This window comes from Thamnophis elegans, chromosome 7 (assembly GCF_009769535.1).
Source record: "Thamnophis elegans isolate rThaEle1 chromosome 7, rThaEle1.pri, whole genome shotgun sequence".
In the NCBI taxonomy this organism is placed as follows: domain Eukaryota; kingdom Metazoa; phylum Chordata; class Lepidosauria; order Squamata; family Colubridae; genus Thamnophis; species Thamnophis elegans.
In genome coordinates this window covers 13152118-13176642 of record NC_045547.1, presented here as the reverse complement: position 1 = coordinate 13176642, position 24525 = coordinate 13152118, and the positions used below count along the sequence as shown (strand labels likewise).

Below are 24525 nucleotides of genomic sequence, written 5' to 3'. Positions count from 1 at the left end.
GTGGAAAGATAGGAGGAAGAGTAATGTTTTGTATAAATAAAAATCTCTGGCATAACCATGCAAAATAAGTACAGGTTGTTGTTAGTTGTGAAATCGTGTCTGACCCATCGTAACCCCATTGACAAAGTTCCTCCAGGCCTTCCTGTCCTCGATCATCCCCCGAGGTCCATTTAAGCTCACGCCGACTGCTTTGCTGACTCCATCCAGCCACCTCATTCTTCTTTTTGCCCTCACTCGTTCCCAGCATTAGGCTCTTCTTCAGTGAGTCCTTCCTTCTCATTAGGTAGCCAAAGCATTTGAGTTTCATCTTCAGGATCTGGCCTTCTAAAGAGCAGTCAGGATTGATCTCCTCTAGGACTGACTGGTTTGATCGCCTTGCAGTCCAAGGGACTCACAGGAGTCTTCTCCAGAAGTACAGGTAGTCCTCAACTTAAAACAGTTCATTTAGTGGCCATTCCAAGTTACACTGGCACTGAAAAAAGCGACGTATGTCCATTTTTCACACTTGTGACTGTTGTGGCATCCCTATGGTTACATGATCAAAATTCAGATGCTTGGCAACTGATTCATATTAATGACAGTTGCAGTATCCCGGGGTCATGTGATCACCTTTTGCGACCTTCTGACAAGCAAAGTCAACAGGGAAATCGGTTCACTTAACAACCATGTTACTAATTTAGCAACTCCGGTGATTCATTTAACAACTGTGGCAAGAAAGTTTGTAAAATGGGGTAAAACTCACTTTTAGGTCTCACTTAACAGCAGACATGTTGGGCTCAGTTGTGGCCATAAGTCATGGACTACCTGAATTTCAGATGTCAGTGATATGAAAGGTCTTACTGGTCTAGAAGAGAATCTAATCTGGTAATCCACGGCATTCTTAGGAAAGTTGTCGAGATCATTTAGCTGTCAGAATGTTGGCTGAATAATTTCTGAAAGTATAACAACAGACAATGCACAAAGACTTAGAAGATCTCCCAGGTCCCTTTCAACTCAGTGGTGGGATTCAAAATTTTTTTTACTACCAGTTCTGTGGGTGTGGTTTGGTGGGTGTGGTTTGGTGGGTGTGGCGTGGCTTGGTGGGTGTGGCATGGCTTGGTGGGCATGGCTTGGTGGGTGTGACAGGAGAAGGATACTGTAAAATCTCCATTCCCTCCCCACTCCAGGGGAAGGTTACTGCAAAATCCCCATTCCCTCCCGATCAGCTGGGACTCGGGAGGCAGAGAATAGATTGGGCAGAGGTGGTATTTACCAGTTCTCCGAACTACTCAAAATTTCCGCTATCAGTTCTCCAGTTCTGGTTAGAACCTGCTGAATACCACCTCTGTTTCAGCACTGCTATTCTGTTACTCATCACCCAGAGTTCCTTGTCTGAGACAGGCTGCTATAATAAATAAATAAATGCTGACTTTTGAAAAATAAATTAAAACTCAGTGAGGAACGGAGTAGAGAAAGACTGTTGGCTGGGAATTCTGAACCGAAGCGGTTTTCCATCACCACTTTTGTTTCAAGCCCCATTATTTCCTGCCTTTGAGAAGAGTATCAGTATTGACAATAAACCTTAAATCTGGGAGTTCTGATATTATATTTTGCTGATGTAAAGTTTTTCTCTTCCCTCCTCTTCCCAAGGGTCCGATTTTATCAAGACGTCTACCGGAAAAGAAGCGGTGAATGCTACTTTCCCAGTGGGGCTGGTGATGGTGAGAGCTATTAGAGACTACTACTGGAAAACTGGCTATAAGGTAACATGCTAGCTCAACTGTCGGGGTAATAGAACCATAGCAAGCAAAACTCCGAGACAGGTAGATTCCTCGAAGAATAGCTTTATTTGATATATCATATTGGCACAGATTTGGTGAAAACCCAACTCTGAAGGTTCCCGCGGATTTCACTTAATTAAAAGTAAAAGATTTTTCCCTTTCCCCAAACAATCCAGTGGTGGGTTGCCAATTTTTCTACTACCGGGTTGGGCACGCTCTCCTGTGCGTGTGCGCGCCGCTTCTGTGCATGCACAGAAGCGTTCGGGCTGATGGGCGGAGTCTCCCACTGTTGCTGCTACTGGTTCACCCGATCTGGGCCGAACCGGGAGCAACCCACCTCTGAAACAATCAGTCACATGGTCCAATTGAGGCAGTGTCTGGTTGCCGGGTAACATCACCCCTCCTCTCTCTAACCAGGTGTGAGAATGTCCTTGGTTCCCAAGAGAAAGTATTTTGTTTTGGCTACAAAACTTCAGGCATCTCTATTCCCCGCTCTTTATCCCTTAGCGCCAGTGTGGCAACAATGAAACCGCAAAATAGCTTCAGTCAGGTCAGATTCAGGGTTTCACATCATCTTTTTTTTGAGAAACAGTATTCTCAAAAAGGAAAAAAAAGGTGAAATGTTCAGGGCTTTTATAAGACTTTTTAATAAGAATTTTGTTTATAAGACTTTTTGTCTTTCCCCCTCTTCTAACTTTCAGAAGGTTCTTATTCCTGCATTTCAGCCTCAGAATGCGTGTCTTAGGCTGGAAGACAATGGGGGAGGAGACAAAATAAAATAGAACATCTTGGGGAAAAAGTATTTTTCTGTATTGTATACCTTTTTCCCATGTTTATCCTATGTTCATACAGACAATCTTCGACTTGCAACAGTTCATTGAGTTACTGTTCAAAGTTACAACGGCATTGAAAAAAACCTGACTTGTGATGGTTTTTTTCATACAACCGTTGCAGCATCCCCGTGGTCAGGTGATCAAAATTCAGATGCTTCGGCAAATGACTCATATTTATGACAATTGCAATGTCCCAATGTCACAGGATCACTTTTCGCAACATTCTGACAAGCATAGTCCATGGGGAAGCCAGATTCCTTCAATAACTACGTTGCTAACTTAACAACTGCAGTGATTCACTTACCTTATTTTTCGGAGTATAAGACGCACCTTTTTCCCCTAAAAAAAGAGGGTGAAAATCTGGGTGTGTCTTATACACGGAATACAGCATTTTTGGCCTCCCGAAACCCTGGAAGTGCAGAGGGAGGCCTCCTGGGGAGGGCAAAAACAAGTGAAAAATGGACCAGTTTTTGCTTGTTTTTACCTCCCCCCCCCCCCAGGCCCCAGGAGCACTCTACGAGCCTCCTAATGGCTATGCATTTATTTATTTATTTATTTATTTATTTATTTATTTATTTATTTATTAGACTTACATACCGCTTCATAGGGCTTTCAGCCCTCTCTAAGCGGTTTACAGATTTTTTAGCAAATTGAGTCAGCATATCACCCCCACAGTCTGGGTCCTCATTTCACCCACCTCGGAAGGATGGAAGGCTGAGTTAACCTTGAGCCGGTGAGATTTGAACCGCTGAACTGCAGATAACAGTCAGCTAAAGTGGCCTGCAGTACTGCACCCTAACCACTGCGCCACCTCGGGGTTTTTTTGGCAAAAAAAAACAAGCTCATTTTTTGAAAAAAGGGCCATTTTTTGCTCATTTTGCCCCCCCAGCCCCCAGGAGCACTTTGTAAGCCTCTCAAACTCTCTGCATGTCCCATTTTTTACAAAAAAAAATGAGGCGTGCAGAGTGTCTGGGAGGTCTACAGAGTGAAAAAACGTTTTTTAAAATTTACCTCTTTAAACTCTTGGAGCGTCTTATACTCCAGTGCATCTTATACTCTGAAAAATATGGTAACTCTGGAGTGGTGCTGGTATTCAGCACGAGTCTAAAAACTCAAAAGACTAAACCTCTGGTCCTGGTGACCGACCCAAATTGGATCCTTCAGCATTACCCTGGGACACCTATATTGGCCTTCATTCGTAACTAAATAGAATTGTTGAATTGTCCCATAGTGAGTTGCCCTGTGGTGTTGATTATGGTGAGTTGGCTGCGGCAAGTTGTCCCATTCTGAAAATAGATGGTTTCTAGGAAGCAAACTGCTTTTCCAGTCATTCACTACTTCGCAAAACAAAGCAATTGTGCCACTGAAAGTCAGCCATTTTCTTGCCAAGGTTTCAGTGGTGGGTTGCAGGCGGTACGCGGGTACCGGTATCTGCTGGAAGCAGCAGCCACCGTACCGGAACGATGCTTTGGAGGGCCCACCCGGCCGCCCTCGTTCCTTACCTGTATTTGAAGGAAACGGGCCAACTGTGCATGTGCGTGCAGCGTACGGCGCCTGTGCGACACTCTGCCGAGCAGCTGGAGTGTCGCAGGCGGTGGGTGCGCATGCATGCGCAGTGTGTGCATGCCTGTGGTGCACGCTTGGCCCCTGTTGAAACGTACCTGTTGCAACGGGAGCCAAAACCCCCCACTGCAAGGTTTGCTAGCATTTCTTGGCGTGCTGGAAAGCTCCTCAGGGCCTCATGGCATAGAAGAGGAGGACGCCTATATTACATGCATGTAACGTAGCTTTCTCAAAGAGGCCGGACAAACAGTCCTTCCTTGTGAAACAAGAAAGAGACACAGTCTAGGACCGTGATGGAGAACCTATGACATGCGAGCCAGAGGTGACACACAGAGCCGTTTGTTAGGCATGCAAGGCGTTGCCCTGTCAGCTCCAGCGCGCATGCTTGCACTGGCAAGCTGACTTCGGCCTTCATTTTTGGCCATTTTTCCCTGAAGCCTCCGGAGGGAGAAAAACAACCCAACGCGCAAACTGGAAGTTCGGGAACGGACTTCCAGATTGCCTGTATGGCCGTTTTCACCTTCCCCAGGTTCCTAGAAAGCCTCTGGAGCCTGGAGAGGGAGAAAAACGGGTCCATCGCGTGCCAAAAGTGGAGGGAGATTGGGAGTTGCGTGTGCGTGCATGAGGGGGTCGCATGCACATGTGTGTGGTGGTTGCACACATAGAATTATGGGTGTGGGAATCCCCGTGCATGATCCCCCTGCGCTCCCATTGCTTTTGGCACACAATGGCAAAAAGGTTAGCCGTCACTGATCTAGGACAAGGCTTTCCAACCTTGGCAATTTTAAGACTTGTGGACTTCAACTCCCAGAATTCAAAGCTGGCTGAGGAATTCTGGGAGTTGAAGTCCACAAGTTTTTAAGTTGCCAAGGTTGGAGATCCCGAGTTTAGGAGGCCCTAGGTCAGTGATGGCGAACCTTTTTGTTGTTGGGTGCCAAAAATGCGAGGGCGTGTTTGCAATAGCGCACGTGCATGCCGGCACCCGTAATGCAAAGCTCACCCCCACATGTGCATGTGTGCACAACCCCCCATGCTCCCCTGTTCCATGCACGCCGCACTGCCCGCCTCTAAGCTGAGCTTGGCATTTCCGCCAGGGGAGGCCGTTTTCACCCTCCCCAGGTTTGAGGAAAGCCTCTGGAGCCTGGGGAAGGCATAAAACAGCCCCAACGGGCCAACCGGAAGTTCAGAAATGAATTGAAAACGGCCTCCCTCGGCCCTCCAGAAGGCCAAAAATCAGCTGGCCAGCCCCGCGGATGTGCGCTAGAGCTGACGACTTGTGTGCCAACAAATACGTGCTACCTGTGGCACGTGTGCCATAGGTTTGCCATCATGGCTCTAGGTGTTGGCTGCTAACTTTCTGCTGGACCATGTGCCTCCTGACGTTAACTTTTCATCCAGACATACTTATGGACTCTTCCCAGCCCCCAAATTACATGAATGTGATCACTCCTGAGCCAAATGGTAACAGACGTTGTTTCCCACTAGCCATATTTGAGCCAGCCTTGCCCTTCTGATATCTCTGTTAGGACTTCACATAGTTCTCCAGATCTCAGCAACAGTGCATTTCAAGATAAATGCACCTGACCCAATGACATAAATGATTCAACAGAAGATTTTAAACATTTCTCTTCCTAGAATCTTTGGCTTCAAAATGGACTGTTTCCAAGAAAAATAAAACAACCCCCCCACAAACAATAAACATGACAGTTTTGAAGGATTGATCACTTACAGAAATACACATTTCCTGATCAAAGGAGTGAAGCTAGACACACAGTCATTTTTCATTCATTTTGTTCATGCATTTTTCATCCAGAATCAAATTGAGAAAGCTTTTACAATTTTGGCCTAGTTGGCTTTAAAAATCACTTAGATTGCCTATTTGATATGTGAACAAATGCAACCTGGGGGGCCAAACTGAACGGCGTCCATTATCAGCCGCAATTAGGTCAAAAGGTCTTGTGTGACAGGACACTGCATAAATGCCATCATTTCGTGCACAAAATTCCCCACCCCTCTGTTCATATGGCCGCTGTTCTTTAGCATAGTGCAGCTTTTATTGTCATTGTACATCATATATACAACGAAATTGGTTTTAGCCTCACTGGTGCAATCCATGACCAAAAAAAAAATACAAACAACATAAATAGCATAAAGAATAATCCCAAAGCAAGTAATTAGGAAAAAGGGGAAAAAGAAAGAAAAAGAAAACTAGTCATACGTTTCCATGTGTGTGTGGCGTGATTGTGGTTGTGTTTAAGAGTCTGACAGCCCAAGGATAGAAACTACTGTATTTTTCAGAGTATAAGACGCACCAAGATTTTGAAGAAGCAAATTTAAAAAAAAAAACGTTTTTGCACTCTGCAGACCTCCCAAAAACGGCCCGTTTTTCACAAAAACGGGACCATTTTTTTGTCAAAAAAAGAGCAGGCATAGCCTTTCGGAGGCTTGTAGAGTGCTCCTGGGGGCTGGGTGGCCCCCCCAAACGAGCAAAAAACGGCCCATTTTTTGCTAGTTTTTGCCGTCCCCAGCTCCCAGGAGCATTCTATAAGCCTTCTAAAGGCTCTGCACGGCCATTTTTGCAAAGGGGGCGGGTTTCAGGAGGCAAAATATGCTGTATTCAGTGTATAAGATGCACCCAGATTATTTGAGGGGAAAAGGTGCATCTTATACTCCAAAAATATGGTATTTTTAAACCTATTTGTTTGGCGGCTATGCTTCGATGTCTTCTGCCGAGCCAAGGTGGCGCAGTGGTTAAATGCAGCACTGCAGGCTACTTCAGCTGACTGCAGTTCTGCAGTTCGGCTGTTCAAATCTCACCGGCTCAGGGTTGACTCAGCCTTCCATCCTTCCAAGGTGGGTAAAATGAGGACCCGGATTGTTGGGGGCAATATGCTGACTCTGTAAACCGCTTACAGAGAGGGCTGAAAGCCCTATGAAGCGGTATATAAGTCTAACTGCTATTGCTATTGCCCGATGGTAGAAGTGCGAAGAGACACTGACCAGGGTGTGAATCATCTCTGAGTATCTTCCTTTGCTAAAGCAGTGAGGCCTGGTGATGTCATCCAGTGGTGTTAGAGGGCAACCAATGGTTTCTTCTCCCGAATTGATCACTCTCTTGGCCTTTGAGATGTGGCAGTGTGATGCAGTTACGAATTGCTTCATACAGTCCCTGACTTGTAACCATTTGTTTCATAACCATTCAAAGTTGTAATGTCATTGAAAAAAGTAACGTCAGTGAAGCTTCAGAACTGAAGCATCTTAGATGAGAAGCGAAACATCTTCAAGGAAAAACAAAAAAAGTCCAGTTGCCTTTTGCAAAGGCACTTTTGTAAGAGTTCCATTTCTCATTCACTTAAAGAGAATTCATCAGGCAGAAATTTAAAATTCTTTTAACCTGTTCTGACTTAGGCTTCCCAAGAGCATGAAGCAAACTCCTTATCCTGAAAAAAAACCCCACCTTTTATTAATTTACTGTGAATTCTGCTCATTCACATCCAGCAAAGTCTTTCAAGGGAGGATTTACAGTCACAGACCTTATCCTGCTTGGAGAGCTGCCAGGCCGATCTCTGCAAAACTTGGCAAGGAGTCTCAGAGAGTCACAAACCAATTAAGCGAACTAATTGTCTCCTGCAAACTTCACTCCCCTTTCACTCCTCTTTTATGTTCTCAGGGAGGGGCCATTCATCATCCACCTGTGGCCATACTCCCAAGTATGCCCTTGTTCCTTAGCTGTTCCCTTCGTCTGGCAACTCTGAGCATGCACACACTGGGAACAAGCTCCAGCTATTCGTCTGCCTCACTGATGCCTGACTCTGAAGGCAGCTGATAACTGGCATACGGCTCTGGCCCCCTCTCTGCCTCCAACACAGAGGCCTCATCAGAGCCTTCCCCAGACTCCAGGACTGGCCCATGTTCCTCCCCAACCTCCTCAGTGTCTGACTGCTGGCGGGCCACAACATAACCCAAAAAATCCAGTGCATGTGCTCACTCTGAAAACAATAATAATGAAAAACATGTGTAAACCGAGTCTATATCCTTTTATTAGACATGTCAACTCTCCGTGTTGACATTCCATACATACCTTCGGCATCTCAGATTACAGTAGCTGGTTTGAGATGGGTGTATTTATTGGGCAATGTGATTTATGACACAGAGTGAGGGGAGGAAAGGAACGGGTAAAGTTCAGAAGCAGAGAGACAAAGTAAAAGAAATGGCTGCGAATCAGAATTGCCTAATGAAGAATACCTAATGAAGCTGTTAATAAATTACTGGTTTTTGTATTACAATATTGGGTCACTTATTATGAATCAGGCTTCGTTGGGAAATTTTGCAACAAAGACCATTTTTATCATTGACAGGAGATTTCTAAATGCTTTCTTTAACAAACCAATTTCGGCTCCCACACAGATGCTTTTCTGCTAACGCATTGGCTAGTAAAAACAGGTTAATGCAGAAATAAAACCTCTCCCAAGGATGGAAGGGGGCTGCAGACTAACATTCATTGAATGATAAGCTGTCACTGCAATATAAAAAGTATTTGGCATAATAGGAAATAAACTTCTCTTTTTGTCCCTGTCAATAGCGAAGGACACACACAAATTGGTTTTTCTGTTGGGGAATTCCTAGCCCAGAGAAACTTATTACTTCTAATAATACAAGGTGATGAGGAAAAAAAAGTCTGAGAGATGAACTTATTAAACAAAATAATGAAATGCTGTAAAACAGCATGGGAATAGTAGCCAAATCTTTTCTGGTTCTAGGACAAAAATATCCCACTATGGATAATGGCTTGTTTGGGGAAAGGAGAAATGGAATTATTTGTGGGGATGTGAATGCTTCAGGTGGCGAAAGGAATTGAGGTCAAGTTCCAAGCCCTTACTAGTTGAGTTGCTACATATATAATATAGGCATAATGTACTATTAGAACAATTAATCAGTGGAACAACTTGCCTCCCGAAGTTGTGAATGCTCCAACACTGGAAGTTTTTAAGAAGATGTTGGATAACCATTTGTCTGAAGTGGTGTAGGGTTTCCTGCCTAGGCAGGGGGTTGGACTAGAAGACCTCCAAGGTCCCTTCCAACTCTGTTATTCTCCTGAGGGTGAGCTATTCATCAGACCTTCCTAGAACCACACTGCCTAAGGCTTTATATATCATAAATTGAATTTGGCTTGTTCTGTGCTTTCAAGTCAGTATGGATTCCTGGTGACTGCATGGACAATTCCCTACAACTTTCTTGGTGAGATTAATGGAAGTAATTTGCCATTGCCTTCTTCCTAAGGCTGAGAGGAAGTGACTGGCCCAAGGTTACATAGCGGGCTTCATGCTTAATGGGGGAGTAGACTCACAGGTTTCTGGGTTCTAGCCTGCTACCTTAATCACTGAACTGGCTCTCTGAATTGAATTGATCTGATCACTAGCCTACTAGTCTTAGCCACTGAGCGTCCTGGTATATTTTAATATATAGTTCATTCCAAATCTTTTAAATTTACCACAGTTTTATTTGTTGCATTTAAATACCTCTTCTCAGCTAACCTGCTATGCCAATTTTTCAAGATATGTAATATTAGAAAGATATTTCTTCTTTAAAAGTAAACTCTCCGGTTTCCCCAAATTGGCTTTGAGGCTTTTAGTGCTCGTATAATACATGCAATATCTCTCCCTCACCAGATGTCTGGGGCTCCATGGTTTTCAAGTTTTGCTCTATGCTTCCATTTATATTTTTAGTGATTTTCTTTTATTTAGCAGTGTGTTTCTTATTGTCATTATACTGTATTTTATTACCCTATAAGCCACTTTGTGCACCTGCATTTGGGAGAGGGAAGGCAGGAAAAAAATCCTTCTCTAAATTAGACACACACACACGCCCGCATACATACACACTGTCTAGATAGATGTATGCATTTATATGCAAATTCCCATTTTGCTGTGCATCTGCAATGACTTATTTGGAGCCTAACATCATAGTTCTTTTTTTTTTTTTCAAAAAAAAATTTCTTTCCTAAGGTTGGATTCAAACCTGCAGGAGGCATTCGCAAAGCCAAGGAGGCCTTGATCTGGCTTTCCCTGATGAAGGAGGAATTGGGAGAGGAATGGCTGAAGCCGGAACTCTTTCGCTTGGGTGCCAGTACTTTGCTGGGAGACATTGAAAAACAGGTGAGATTCGAAGCGCTGCCTTTCAGCAGCAGGAAGGTTCAACTTACTTCAATACATTTAACCCTTGATCTGGGCTAACACAGCACAATTGTTGGGTGAATAGAAGAATGTATTTGCTCGGATTAATAAAGCAGTCCAGAAATGGAGAAGGTTTCAGCGGTCAAAAACCCCAGGACAGCCTCTTGACTTTTAGGGAGGAAGCAATACCGGTAGTTCTTGATTTATGACGACAGTAGAGCCTGGAATTTTGGTCATTAAGTTATTAGGGTCCATAGGATTGTCTGGGACGCTGCACATCCTCTTTCACGACCTTCATGTGTTTGTGTGTCTGTGGATGGGTGTGGATGGGTGTGTATGTGTACATATATGTTTGTGTGTCTGAGTATGTATATATTTATATATGTGTGTTTGTGTATGCATGCGCAAAGCATCCTTGTGGGCGGAGCCTGCCGCTGCTGCTGCTACTGGTTTACCGGCAGAATATCACCTCTGATATATATTCTGTGTGTCTGTCTGTCTGTCTGTCTGTCTGTCTATCTGTTTCTGTATGGGTGTGTATGTATATATTTATGTTTGTATGTATGAGTGTGTGTGTATGTGTAAGTGCCCCTTAGATAAGGCTGAAAATCAAGTGGCAAGCTCTGTTTTACTCCCAGCCCGATTAGTGTAGACATTAAGTCGCTGGTTTGGCATCAGGGAAACCAACCTTGAAATATCCCAACCAGCACAACGGATGAAAGTGAGGAAGCTTGTAAATCAGTATATCTTCAGAACCTCAGGTTGGGGTAAGCTACCGTATTTTTCGGAGTATAAGACGCACCTTTTTTCCTCACAAAAGAGGCTGAAAATCTGGCTGCGTCTTATACACTGAATACAGCATTTTTTTTGCCACCTGAAACCCCTCCCCCTTCACCAGAATGGCTGTGTGTAGCTTTTAGGAGGCTTTCAGAGTGCTCCTGGGGGCTGGGGAGGGCAGAAATGAGCAAAAAACGGCCCATTATTTGCTCAATTCTGCCCAGTCCCTAGGAGCATTCTGTAAGCCTTCTAAAAGCTATCCATGCCCTTTTTTTGACAAAAATGGGCTGTTCTTTGCTCGTTTCTGCCCTGCCCCGCAGAAGCACTCTACAAGCCTTCTAAAGCCTATTCATGCCCTTTTTTTGAAAAAAAACAATTCATGAAAAACGGGCTGTTTTGGGGAGGTTTGCAAAGTGCAAAACCTTTTTATTTTATTTTAAATTGCCTCTTCAAGACTTTCATGCATCTTATACTCCGGTGCATCTTATACTCTGAAAAATACAGTAATCTCACTTTAGGGGGCTCAGTGGTTAAAGGGTTAAACTTGTCAGCTGGAAAGATGACCACCTGGGTTTGAGACTTGAGAACCGCGTGATGGGGTGAGCTCCCATTACTTGCCCCAGTTCCTGCCCACGTAGCAGTTCAAAAGCATGCAATTGCAAGTAGATAAATAGATACCATTTCAGTGGGAAGGTAACAGCATTCAGTGCGGCTTGTGATATAGTCATGCTGGCCACAGGACGGGTGTCTGAAGTGTCTTCAGACAATGCTTGACTCCTTCAATTAAGAAACCGAGAAGAGAACTGTCCTCTAGAGTTGGACACAACTGGACAGGGGAAAAAATGTTCCGTTTACCTTTACTTTTAGTCTAACTGTGCATGATTATTATAAATTGGAGTGAGTCCTGTATATTCCATTTTCCATGGAGACAGATAGAAAATTGCCGGATAAATGTAAGATGGAGTACAGCAGGTGAAACAAATAGTATCAGCCCATATTCCCCATTTAAAGAAGAATGGCTTTAGATAAGGCATGCTCTTAATCAGTGTGAATAATTAAGTGTCTATCCACTGGGTCCATCTTTGCATTAACCTACCCATAATTTGCAAGTTTTATTATCCGGATTTTAATTTCTGCTTTTTTGTTTCCATTCCACAGATTTATTATCACGTGACCGGCAGATACCCAGCTTCCTATGACCTGCCCATGGCTTAAACCAGTGATGGAGTCATGCTGTGAAAGAGAGAAAGAATTAAGCCAACAATGTTGTGGATTATTTCCCCTGCCCCCCCCCCTCTCCTGAAACCACATCCTTTACTAAGTGCTTTACAAAACGGATGAAAACTGTGGTGCCTCCATTTCACAGTTTCAGTGTTCTTAGAATGGCCCAGGTGAATCAATGGAGAAAATCTTTGAATGCTGAAAATTTCTAGTGTTAATTTTTTTGTAATGGCACCCATTGACCTCAGCCTGGATTTCAGGAAACAACCAGCAAAATGGTTATTTTAGGGTGAATTTTGTACTTGAATGAAGCATTTGTGAATTGTCATATATATATAAAGTATACCAAAATCTGATGATCAGTAGTATTGGAATAGACCCGTGATGGCGAACCTATGGCACAGGTGGCACGCAGAGACCTCTACGGGCACACCAGCCGTCGCCCCAGCCCAGCTCTACCACACATGTGCATGTGCCTCCCACTGGTCTTTAGGTCTCTGCCGTGCATGTGTGGGGGTGGGGCCTTCTCCAATCTCTGCAATTCCCCCTCTCTCAGCGTGCCCTACCTTTCTCTCCACCCTCCCCAGCGCGCCCTAGTTTTCTCCTCCAATCCTGCCTCCCGTGCCTTCCCCGATCTCCGCAGTTTCTCTCCCTCCAGCACGCCCTAAATCTGTCCTTCATTCTTGCCTCCTGGGCCTGTTTCCGGCCTTCCGGAACATCCTGAGGCTCGTTTCCCCCCCCTCCCCGAGCCTCCACACGGGCCCTCCACTTACCTCGCATCCAAAATGGGCCGTGTGGAGATTCCTGAAAGGGGTGGGGTGGGTGGGGCCAGCCAGAGGTGGGATTTGGAGGTTCTCCAAACCGGCCATAATGTTAGCTACAGGTTCTCCCGAACCCGGGTGAACCCATAGCAGCCAATGCCTGAAAGTAATTCTCTGTGTCCTCTGGATGTGGCTTGTTACTGGAAATAAGTTTGAGATTGAATTGCAAGGATTTTTTTTTAACTAAACAAAAAAACCTATCCCCAAAATACAGGTAATCCTTGATTTACAACAATTCCTTTAGTAATCAAAGTTACAATGCCACTAAAAAATGACATGACCATTTTTCACACGGTTGTCGCCAGGATGGTTTGCGGGGGGTGGGGTGGTGTTATTGCCTTTTTATTGTTTTCATATTGAGCGTGAGTTGGATGGCCATTTATGTTTTGTTAAATAAACAAATAAACTCTCATGCTTGGGCTACAAGCTTTAGCGTGGGTCAGCCAACATGCCCACCCATACTCACTATATAATAATGAGGGCTTATCATCCAGCTCAGGAGTGTCAAACCCAAGGCCTGGGGGCCAGATCCGGCCCACGGGGTGCTGAGATCTGGCCCACAGGGCAGCCCTGGAAATAGTGAAGGATTGGCCCGTGGTGCCTCTGCCAGTGAAAATGGAGCTCAGGAGGGACGCACGCTGATAGAGGGCTGCAGGAGGATCAGACCACAAGTGCCCCCTGACCCGAGCGATGTCAAGCTGGCCATGGCTATAGTACACCCAAGTCATGCCCATCCACACACACCCGAGGTCAAACATAACTCTATGCAGCCCTCAATGAAATCGAATTTAACACCCTTGCTCTAGCTGCTGTAGCCAAATTTGGGTTGGGGCAGTGGTGGGATTTGAAGAACTTAACAACTGGTTCTCTGCCCTAATGACCAGCTGGGTAGGCGTGGCTCAGTGGTCATGTGACTGTGGGCGTGGCCAAATCAACATCACTCAGGTCGATGGGCACTTCGTCTTAGCTGTTACAATGTCATAAGGGTCAACCGGAGGGGCAGTTTCTGTAAGCAGGGCAATAAAGATTAGGCTAGAAACAACACCAGAATGTTTCCTTCCTGCCTTCCTTACAGGAATTAGCCCTGTAAAGTGGGGGAAAACAAAAAGAGATTTCTTCCAACAACCTCCTTCCTCGAACTGGTCAGAAAGTTAACAACCGGTTCTCCCGAATAGGTGCGAACTTGCTGAATCTCACCACTGGACAGGGGGATATCAGCCCTCACGTTTCCAACTGTTCCAGCTTTTCAAGTCATATGGAAGAGCAAAGTTTTCCCAGGTATGTTTTGTAGTTGGGAGCTATTGAAGTTTTCTTAGATTCCCAGCTAGCCCTAAGTAGCTACTTCACAGTCAGACATAAAGGAATCTTTTGCCTACATGAAACCTCAACACGAAATAGCTTTCTTGTTTTATTTTTTTTTGAAGCGTGCTCCCTATATAGAAGATGGGAGCTTCTTAGCAGTGGTGGGATTCAAATAATTTAACAACCGGTTCTCTGCCCTAATGACCATCTGGATAGGTGGGGCTTGGTGGTCATGTGACTGGGTGGGCATGGCCAACTCATTGTCACTCAGGTCGCCTTAGCTGTTACAATGTAATAAAGATTAACCGGAGAGGCAGTTTCTGTAAGCAGGGCAATAAAGATTAGGCTAGAAACAACACCAGAATGTTTCCTTCCTGCCTTCCTTACAGGATTAGCCCTGTAAAGTGGGAAAAAACAAAATGAGATTTCTTCCAACAACCGGTTCTCCGAACTGCTTAGAAAGTTAACAACAGGTTCTCCCGAATAGGTGGGTTTTGATATGTAATAGAATTTGAAAGACTTCTGAAATTTAAGCAAAATGATTTTGCACAAATGAATAGGAAATAGTTGTTTGAACCAGACGTATATATCATAGTCCAGAAAGTTCGATAATGAGCGTTGTCAAAGCTGAAGAGGAGTTTTGAATTGGAAACACCACACCCACACACACACACTTCAAGTTGGACTGCCCTATTTCGCTGCAAACAGCTGTTTTTGAGTGTGAAAAAAAATTCTCAAAACAGCTTGTTTTGCTTTGCGAGCAGCTGTTGTACATTGAAAATGGGGCATTTCACACTTCCAATTGGAATGTTTTGAATTACACATGATTGAGTTGCGACTATTTTATAGATCCTGACTTTTCAAAAAAAAAAAATTGACTTCTTTGGGGAGAAGAGGAGAAAAAAATAACCTCCTGAGTGGAACTACAAGCAGACAGCTTGGATCTGGGCCTCTATCGCTTGCCAAAAACAGAAAAGGGCTCCTTGGTGAATTTTTATTACAGCCCCCCATGTTGTAAAAAATCAATGGCTTGACATTTTAAGAACATATGTTTAAATAAAAGAATAATCTGTGCAAGGGTGGTTCTCCCATTTTGCTTGAGATTAATTACTGCCTGCACGCGACAGAGCAAAAAAATAATATTTGAATCATTACCTTTCTAAAGATCAGGCCACCCAGAGTTCCACTCCTGATTTTTCTCATGCCGTCTGCTAAGGAATTATTTTTCTTTTCTAGAAGGCCACCATCGCTAGAACAAGTAATTCCTAGGAAAATGAACATTTATTATTACAGTCATAACATAAAATAATGGTGTGATTTTGTTTTAGGGAAGATTAGGGCACATTGTCAGGACAATCCCTTAATGTTGAGATGCCTGGCGTTGGGCAGAAATTATTCAGGCATAATGGAAAAGCACCGAATGCTTTCACAAAGTAATTATGGGTGGGCTTCAAAAATTTCAGCAATGGGTTCTCTGCCAGGTTGCTGGGTGGTGGGCATGGCCAAGTTAGCCTCCTGAACCATGGTCGGAGGGGGAGGCAGTTTCGCCCGTCCCAGGCTCCGGAGGCTTTCCTTGAGCCTCTGGGAGGGTGAAAACTGCCTCCCCCAGGCTCCAGAGGCCCTCTGGAGGCTGGAAATGGGCCAGTTTCCAGCCTTCCGGAACTTTCAGGAGACCCGTTTATCCCCTCCTGAGCCTCCACACTTACGCAGTCCTTGCACTTACCTCACATCCAAAATGGGCCACGGGGAGCAGTGGTGGGTTCCGGATCCCGTTGCAACCAGTACGTTGCAATGGGGTCGGGCATCCACCACATGAACGTGCATAGCACGTACACACAAGCACACACATGCGTACTTACCGCCCGCGATGCTCCAGTTGCTTGGCGGAACGTGCAGGCGCCATGCACTCCATGCACATGCGCGGAAGCCCCAAACAGCTCAAATACAGGTAAGGAGTGTGGACTGGCGGGTGGGTGCTGGTGCTCCCAGCAGGCACCGGTACACCCGTACCAGGGTGTACCGGTCGTATCCCACCACTGGCGTGGAGACTCCTGAAAGGGGTGGGGTGAGGTGGGGTGGGTGGGGCCAGCCAGAGGTGGGATTTGGAGGTTCTCCAAACCGGCCATAACATTAACTATGGATTCTCCCAGACCCGAGCGAACCCGTAGCAGCCCACGCGTGAAAGTAACTCTCCGTGTCCTCTGGATGTGGCTTGTTACTGGAAATAAGTTTGAGATTGAATTGCAAGGATTTTTTTTAACTAAACCAAAAAACTATCCCCAAAATAGAGGTAATCCTTGATTTACCTCACCAAAGTTACAACAGCACTAAAAAATGACTATTTTTCACACTTGTGACCAATACAGCATCCTCATGGTCACATAGTCAAACTTTAGATACTTGCCAATTGATTCATATTTATGACAGTTGCCATGTCCCAGGGGGGGGTCACGTGATCCCCTTTTGCGACCTTCTGACAAGCAAAGTCAATGGGGAAGCCAGATTCATTTAACAACCATGTTACTAACTTAACAGCTGCAGAGATTCACTTAATAACTATTGCAAGAAAGGTTCTAAAGTGGGACAAAACAAAACTCACTTAAGAAATTCTCAGTAATTTTGGACTCAATTTGAGAACTCTCTGTAGAATTCAAAATAAGGGAGTGCTTCATTTAAAAGCAAATAGATAAAAAGGGAGTTTAAGTGCATAATATATGTATTCGTATGTGATCATAAGGAAAAATATTTTAGATATTCATTGTCAACATTTCTATCCAAAATAATATTGGCGCAGATGAAGGTAATCTAGAAAAAAACATTGATAATGTAGTAATAATAAATTATGTGTGTGTGTGTGTGTATGTATGCATGTATGCATGCATGCATATGTATATGTATATGTATGTATGTATGTATGTGTATATGTATGTATGTATGTATGTATGTGTATGTATATATATATATATATATATATATATATATATATATATATATATACATACTGTCAGGCCCCACTCCATTCCATAATTAGGAAAGAAGACCAAGAGACTCCATGGGTTGGAAATCCAAAGTACTTTTACTAATTATAAATGGTAAGCGAGCAGTAGTGAAGCAAGATCTGAATAATATGGCGCGAAAGCAATTGATATATAGCATAGCCCGTTCCCCCCCCACAGGATCAAAGCTCCAGTCCAATCATAAGTCCCTCAAATGTCAGGTGTGAGATAACTTCAAAAAGACAGGCCAAGATGGAATGTGAAGGCCGTTGATGTAGGCGGGAAACACGTACGCATGCGTACACCCCGACGACTGGAACACCCTGGAACATTCCGTCAGCAGACCTCCAGCACATCAATTAAAACCCTCCCACAACAAGCCCCCCCCTTCCCGTTTCATGGCAGCTGAAGCAGCAGCAAAGCAGAAGCTGACATCCGGCCGTCCCCCGGAAAAAAGGCTGTCAGGCCTGGAAAAAAAAACAAACAAAACACACAAAACAGACAAACAACAAACAAACAAGAGAGGGAAAGGAGAAAAGTCAAGGCTTGTCGGGATAAGCAGCATAAAACTTCCGGAGCAAGCGGGGAGCACGCACGTGGGACTTATCAACCCATTCCGTGTGGGAGGGGGGAAAATGTTTCCAAGCTACAAGGTATTGCACGCGATTGCGGTGCTTGCGGGAATCCAAAATGTCCCGGACCTCAAAATGATGTTCCCCATCAACAAGCAACGGAGCAGGTGGAGGGTCAGCTGCAGGCCGCAGGTCAGACGTCCGAACGGGCTTGATAAGGTTGATATGGAACACAGGATGGATCCGGCTAAGATGTTTGGGCAATTGCAAACGAACAGAAACAGGATTAATGACTTTCAAAATGGGAAAAGGGCCAACATACTTGGGACCCAATTTCTTCGACTTTTGCGTGGTATGCAAGAATTTAGTGGACAAATACACCAAATCACCAACGTGGTACTCATAAGGCTGAGAGCGTTTCCTATCAGCCTGTTTCTTGTGAGCCTTGTGGGCCGCGTCCAAGGTGGAACGAGTGAGGGGCCAAAGGCGACTGAGACGTTCACTCCAGTCCGCCACGGAGGGAACCTGAGGCTGGGCCGCAGGCAGTTCGGGGATAGGAACAAAATCCTGGCCGTAAACTACCCGGAAAGGGGTGAAACCAGTGCTGGAATGAACCGAATTGTTATAGGCCACTTCAGCGTGTGGTAACAAGTCCACCCAATCGTCCTGTTGATAATTGATGAAACAACGTAAATATTGTTCAAGGACGGAATTAGTACGTTCACAGCCGCCATTAGTCTGAGGATGGTAGGCGGAGCTAAGGCCTTGGGCGGAGCCAATACGTGTGAGGAACTCTTTCCAAAACTTGGACGTGAATTGGACCCCACGATCGGAGACAATACGGTCGGGAACGCCATGCAAACGGTATATATGGGAAAGGAAGAGCTTAGCCAAGGCCTTGGCAGAAGGAATCTTGTGGCACGGCACGAAATGAACTTGTTTGGAGAACAAATCAGTAACCACCCAGATGACTGTGTGCCCCTGGCTCTCGGGAAGGTCCACAATAAAGTCCATAGAAATTTCCTTCCACGGGGCAACGGGGCGGGCGACGGACTGCAGAAATCCGTGTGGTTTCCCCGGAGGTTTCTTGGCGGTGGCGCAAACCGGGCAACTGGAAACATAAAGTTCAATGTCCTTTTTTAAAGAGGGCCACCAGAATTGTCTCTTAACGAGGTGCAAAGTTTTCACGAATCCAAAATGACCCGCCATCCTGGAGTCATGAGCGCGACGAAGGACCACCAGACGTAGGGCAGCGGGGATGTACAGTTTAGCTCCAATCCATGGCAGATCGTCCCTCATAGTGCAGTCGTCCCGATGGTTGAGGAACCAGTCGTCCTGCGGAAGAGCTGCTTTGAGGTCAGAAAGCAGGTCGTGAGGTACGTCCTGTTGGGCCTTGGCCTGGCGACGCGTGAGCACCGGAGCCGCCAAGAGCGGTTGGACGATACTTAGCTTGGAACAATTATACTGAGGTAACCGGGATAAAGCATCGGCCATAAAATTCTTCCCGCCCGGGATATACTTCAGCGTGAAATTGAAACGGTTGAAATATTGGGCCCAACGCATCTGCTTTGGGGAGAGACGGCGAGGTGTGCGCAATGCTTCCAAATTTTTGTGGTCAGTCCACACTTCAAAAGGGTGTTTAGAGCCTTCAAGGAAGTGGCGCCAAGTAGCGAGAGCCCAACGAACTGCAAACGCCTCCTTCTCCCAGACCGCCCAGCGTCGTTCCGTGTCAGTGAGTTTACGTGAGGTGTACGCGCAAGGCTGTAAGGTACCTTGATCATTTGCTTGTAGCAGAACTGCTCCAACCGCGACATCACTGGCATCAGCTTGCACAACGAAGGGGTGGTTGAGGTCAGGATGTTTAAGAACGGGTTCAGCGGCAAAAAGGCGTTTAAGCTTTTCAAACGCCGCCTGGCATTCCATGGTCCAGTCCAACGGCTTACTGGGTTTAGGTTTCGGGTCGCCCCTAGTCTTGAGCAAATTCGTAATAGGGAGAGCAATGTCGGCAAAAGAGGGAATAAATTGACGGTAGAAATTAGCGAAACCCAAAAATTGTTGCAGTTGCTTACGAGTTTTGGGAGCGTCCCATTCAGTGACCGCCTTCACCTTCTCAGGATCCATCTCAATGCCATGAGGGGAGATACGGTAGCCCAGATAATCAATAGTAGATTGGTGAAATTCACACTTAGACAATTTGGCATACAAGTTGGCAGCCCGGAGTTTTTTCAAAACAGTGCGTACCAGATTGACGTGGTGGTCGTAATTGCGGGTATAAATGAGGATATCATCCAGATATACGATAACGCCCTTATAGAGATGATCGTGTAGGATCTCATTAATAAATTGCATGAATACAGCAGGGGCCCCCTGTAGGCCAAAAGGCATAACTCGGAACTGGAAACAACCAAGAGGGCAGTTAAAGGCGGTCTTCCATTCGTCCCCCTCCTTAATGCGCACCCTATAGTAAGCTTCACGCAGGTCCAATTTAGTGAAGATGCGGCCCTTCCCCAGTTGCGCCAATAAGTCCTTCATCAAGGGGAGTGGGTAGAGGTTCTGAGAACAGATGGCGTTAAGATTTCTGAAGTCGCAACACAAACGAAGAGACCCATCTTTCTTTTCACGAAATAGCACAGGGGCCGCCACCTTGGGCCGGGCCGGTTCAATGAAACCACGTTTCAAATTTTTGTCAATGAAAGAACGCATCTCCTCCATTTCCCTGGGTGACATGGAGTAAATGCGGGGTTTAGGGAGTTTGACTCCGGGCAAAATGTCAATGGAGCAGTCAGTAGGCCTGTGGGGGGGTAGAATGTCCGAAGATTGCTCGCTAAAGACTTCTTTAAGATCCAAATATTCTTTCGGAATTCTCTCCTCTCCTGCAATCCTCTCCTGCCCCCTAGCGGCCACCTCAGGAACGTCAGTGACTGCAGGTTGGCTTGGAGAGCCCTCCCCCACTGGAGGTACCTTGGAGCGAATCCGCAAGCGGCCTGTCCGCCAGTTAATGTGAGGGTTCCATTTCCGGAGCCATGGGATGCCCAAAATAAGTGGTCTGTCCATGCCAGGCGCGACCACAAAAGAGATCAATTCAGTGTGGGTCCCCAATTTCATTTCCAAAGGCTCAGTAAAAAAATGGGCAGGCCCCCCCCCCGCAACAGATCCGTCTATCTGGCAAAACACAAGAGGGGTTTTTAAAGTTCGCAATTTGAGGCCTAATTTTTCAACCATGGCTGGGTTGATCATGGACCGGGAACAGCCGGAGTCCAGTAATGCCAGGAGGGTGGCAGTAGTTCCCTCAGAAGGAACCTTTAATTCAATAGGGAGTAGAAGGGGCCCCTTGTTTGAACTCACCCAGTTAGGTGAAGCGTCGTCATCTGAGTCATCAGAAGAAGAGGAGTTAGCATCCGCGTCATCCTTCAATGGTTGGGCAAGAGGAGGGGGGTTGGTTTCTCCTGCGAAAGCTGTTTCCCTCTTTTTCTTTCCAGGGCCTCTTGCAGGCTTCTCCTCCCGTCTGGGAGGGGGTTGGGTGGAGAGGGGTGATCTCGCCCGACAGAGGGGGGCGGTATGCCCAAGCTTGCCACAGCGAAAACATGTTAAAGGTCTGGAGGAGCCAGAAGGGGGCTCCCTCGCGTTGCCCCGGCGTTTGGGAAGCGCTTGAGTAGCAGGAGGGGGGAGGGACTTGGCAGCTCTTTCTTTTCGCTTCCTTCTTTCTTCAGTGGCATAGCGCAGACGAATTAAATCAAGCTCAGCGTCAGCAGCATGTTCGAACCAAGTGATTAAACGCCTCGGCAGGTTACGATTGACACATTGTTGATAAATGTCAGCGTTTAAGCCTTCAGCAAATCTGTCCAGAAGCGCATCCTCCCCCCAGCCTCTCATATACTGAGACAGACATTGAAACTCCTGGATGTATTGGGCCACAGGTCTATCGTCTTGGTCAAAGGTTAAAAACTTTAATTTGTTCCGCTTCTCGGTCAACGGGTCATCAAAACGTTGGCGGAAAGCCGCCATAAAACGGTTGAAATTCCCCAAGAGGGGAGAACCAGACATATGCAGAGCAGTCGACCACGTGGCCGCTTCACCATCCAAAGATAAAAGAACCATTCTGACCCTTAAAGTATCAGATTCAAAGTCCCGCCCATAAATTTCCATGTAGTTAAAAACTTGCATAAGAAAAGAGGGAAGGTTGGTGGAAGAACCATCAAAACGCACCGGCAAGGGAGGAATTTTAGCCATTCGATGTCTTCGAGGTGGGGCTTGGGGGGGAGGTCCCCTTTGATCAGCAAAACCTCTAGCCGCAGGGGGTGATGCAGGCCGAGGGGGGGGTGGGGGAGAATCCTGGCGTGGGTGACGTTGCCAACTTCTCCAGTCTCTTTCCTCCTCCCCCCTCCTGTCCTCCAAAAATGTTTGACCCCAATAATCAGGTAACTCACTCCGCTGTGGTTTTCTCACGGGGCCCTGGTGCTGATAATTTCTCCATTCCGCTTCATCGCCTCTTTGGCTCCAATAGTCAGGAAATTCGCCCCCCTGAGGTTTTCTCACGGCCCCTGGCTCCAGCGAAGTTTGTTGAGGTGGTCTCTGGGTGAGACCAGCATTCCAACTTGTCTCTATTTCTCTTTGCCCCACTGAAGTTGACCACCGGGGCAGGGGGGAAGGCTCAGGCTGACTGGAAATTTGCAGTTGACATAAATCTTCGTGCAGAGGTCGGTCAGACGGGCTGGGCTGGTGTAAAGAAAGGTCGGGAGGTCCCAGTTCACTGGAGTCCATCCCTCCAACGGCGCCTTCCTCCTCTCTGGTCGGAGAAGACATTCTTTCCCTTCTCGGTAGACGTAAATCTCCTGGAAAGGGATATTACTGAGATCTTGCTTCTTGTCAGGCCCCACTCCATTCCATAATTAGGAAAGAAGACCAAGAGACTCCATGGGTTGGAAATCCAAAGTACTTTTACTAATTATAAATGGTAAGCGAGCAGTAGTGAAGCAAGATCTGAATAATATGGCGCGAAAGCAATTGATATATAGCATAGCCCGTTCCCCCCCCCACAGGATCAAAGCTCCAGTCCAATCATAAGTCCCTCAAATGTCAGGTGTGAGATAACTTCAAAAAGACAGGCCAAGATGGAATGTGAAGGCCGTTGATGTAGGCGGGAAACACGTACGCATGCGTACACCCCGACGACTGGAACACCCTGGAACATTCCGTCAGCAGACCTCCAGCACATCAATTAAAACCCTCCCACAACAAGCCCCCCCCTTCCCGTTTCATGGCAGCTGAAGCAGCAGCAAAGCAGAAGCTGACACATACATACATACATACATACATACATACATACATACATACATACACATACATACATACATACATACATACATACATATATATATATATATATATATATATATATATATGTGTGTGTGTGTGTGTCTAGTTATTCGGGTTTTCTCCCGCGTAAAATTGGAGATGTCTTGGCGACGTTTCAATGAAGTCTCATTCGTCATCTTCAGGCTTCTTCAGGCTTGGTGCTTCCAGGAGCAATGTGAGATCTTGGCTGTTTCTTCCTTTTAACTGCCAGTGGGAGTTTGAACTGATTGGGTGCTTGGCTATGTCCTGATTGGGTGGAGGTGTGTTCTGATTGGTTGGGGGTTTATGTTTCATGTGAGGATAGGAGGGGTTTAAAGAGGCTAATTGTGCATTTGCAGTCTGGCTTCTGGTCCTTGGTCGTGCCTCCTCATCAGTGTGGGTTTTTGTCTGTTTTCTTTGTGGATGTTTGGTGGTGATATTCTGTGTGGATCTTGTGAGTGTGGGCCTGGTGTCATTCATCATGTTCGGGACTCGTTTATCAATAAGGGCAGGCTTCCAAATGGCTGGCAGGCGGGAGGTATCGTCCCGCCTGTTCATGCTGTGTGGGCGTTTTTCTATCTCAATGGCTTGCTGAATTTTTTGAAGCCCACCCCTGCCCCTAAGATACACTACCTTGCTTAGGATTGGGTTCTTGTTGATGTCAATAATGGTTCTATGTGGTTTTCTTGGCATTTATTATGGATGGATTTGTATTGCTTTCTTCCAGAACATTTTTCTGGTTTCCCAGTCTAACAACCCTGATACTTCTGGGTAGACTCTCGTCCGAATGCTAATGAGGTCTGGCCTCACTTAGCTTTTTGAGATTGGTTAGCTGCTTCCTCCTGCCAATGCCATCCTTAATATTAATTGTGAGCTATCGTCGGTGTCAACTCTTAGTGACCGCATAGATAGATTTTTTCCAGGAAGCTTAATATAACAGGGATGACATTCGCGTCTTATTAGATGAAATCATTGTTAGATCTTTATGGCTTTTGGAAAGGATTCAGAAGTGTTTTCGATCTTGTATAAGAGCTATTCATTAAAACCGCTTGGCTTTTTTTAGACTTTGGTGCGGGGGACAAAATGTGCATTAAGAGCTTTTCTTCAGGCTCATGTGGAGTGGAGGCTACGTTAATGAGTAGCAAAAAGGAGTTGTCCTTGCCTGATGTCCAA

At 45.8% G+C, this 24525-nt stretch overlaps 1 protein-coding gene across 1 annotated transcript in view; it reads left to right on the top strand.

Moving 5' to 3' along the window:
• DERA (deoxyribose-phosphate aldolase) overlaps nt 1–12683 on the top strand; it is a 49907-nt gene extending 37224 nt beyond the window's left edge. The window contains exons 7-9 of the mRNA XM_032221453.1: nt 1630–1742; nt 10162–10311; nt 12265–12683. Coding sequence (XP_032077344.1) covers nt 1630–1742; nt 10162–10311; nt 12265–12321 — 320 coding nt within the window. The 3' untranslated portion in view covers nt 12322–12683. The remainder of the gene's footprint in view (nt 1–1629; nt 1743–10161; nt 10312–12264) is intronic.
• The last annotated feature ends 11842 nt before the right edge of the window (nt 12684–24525 follow it).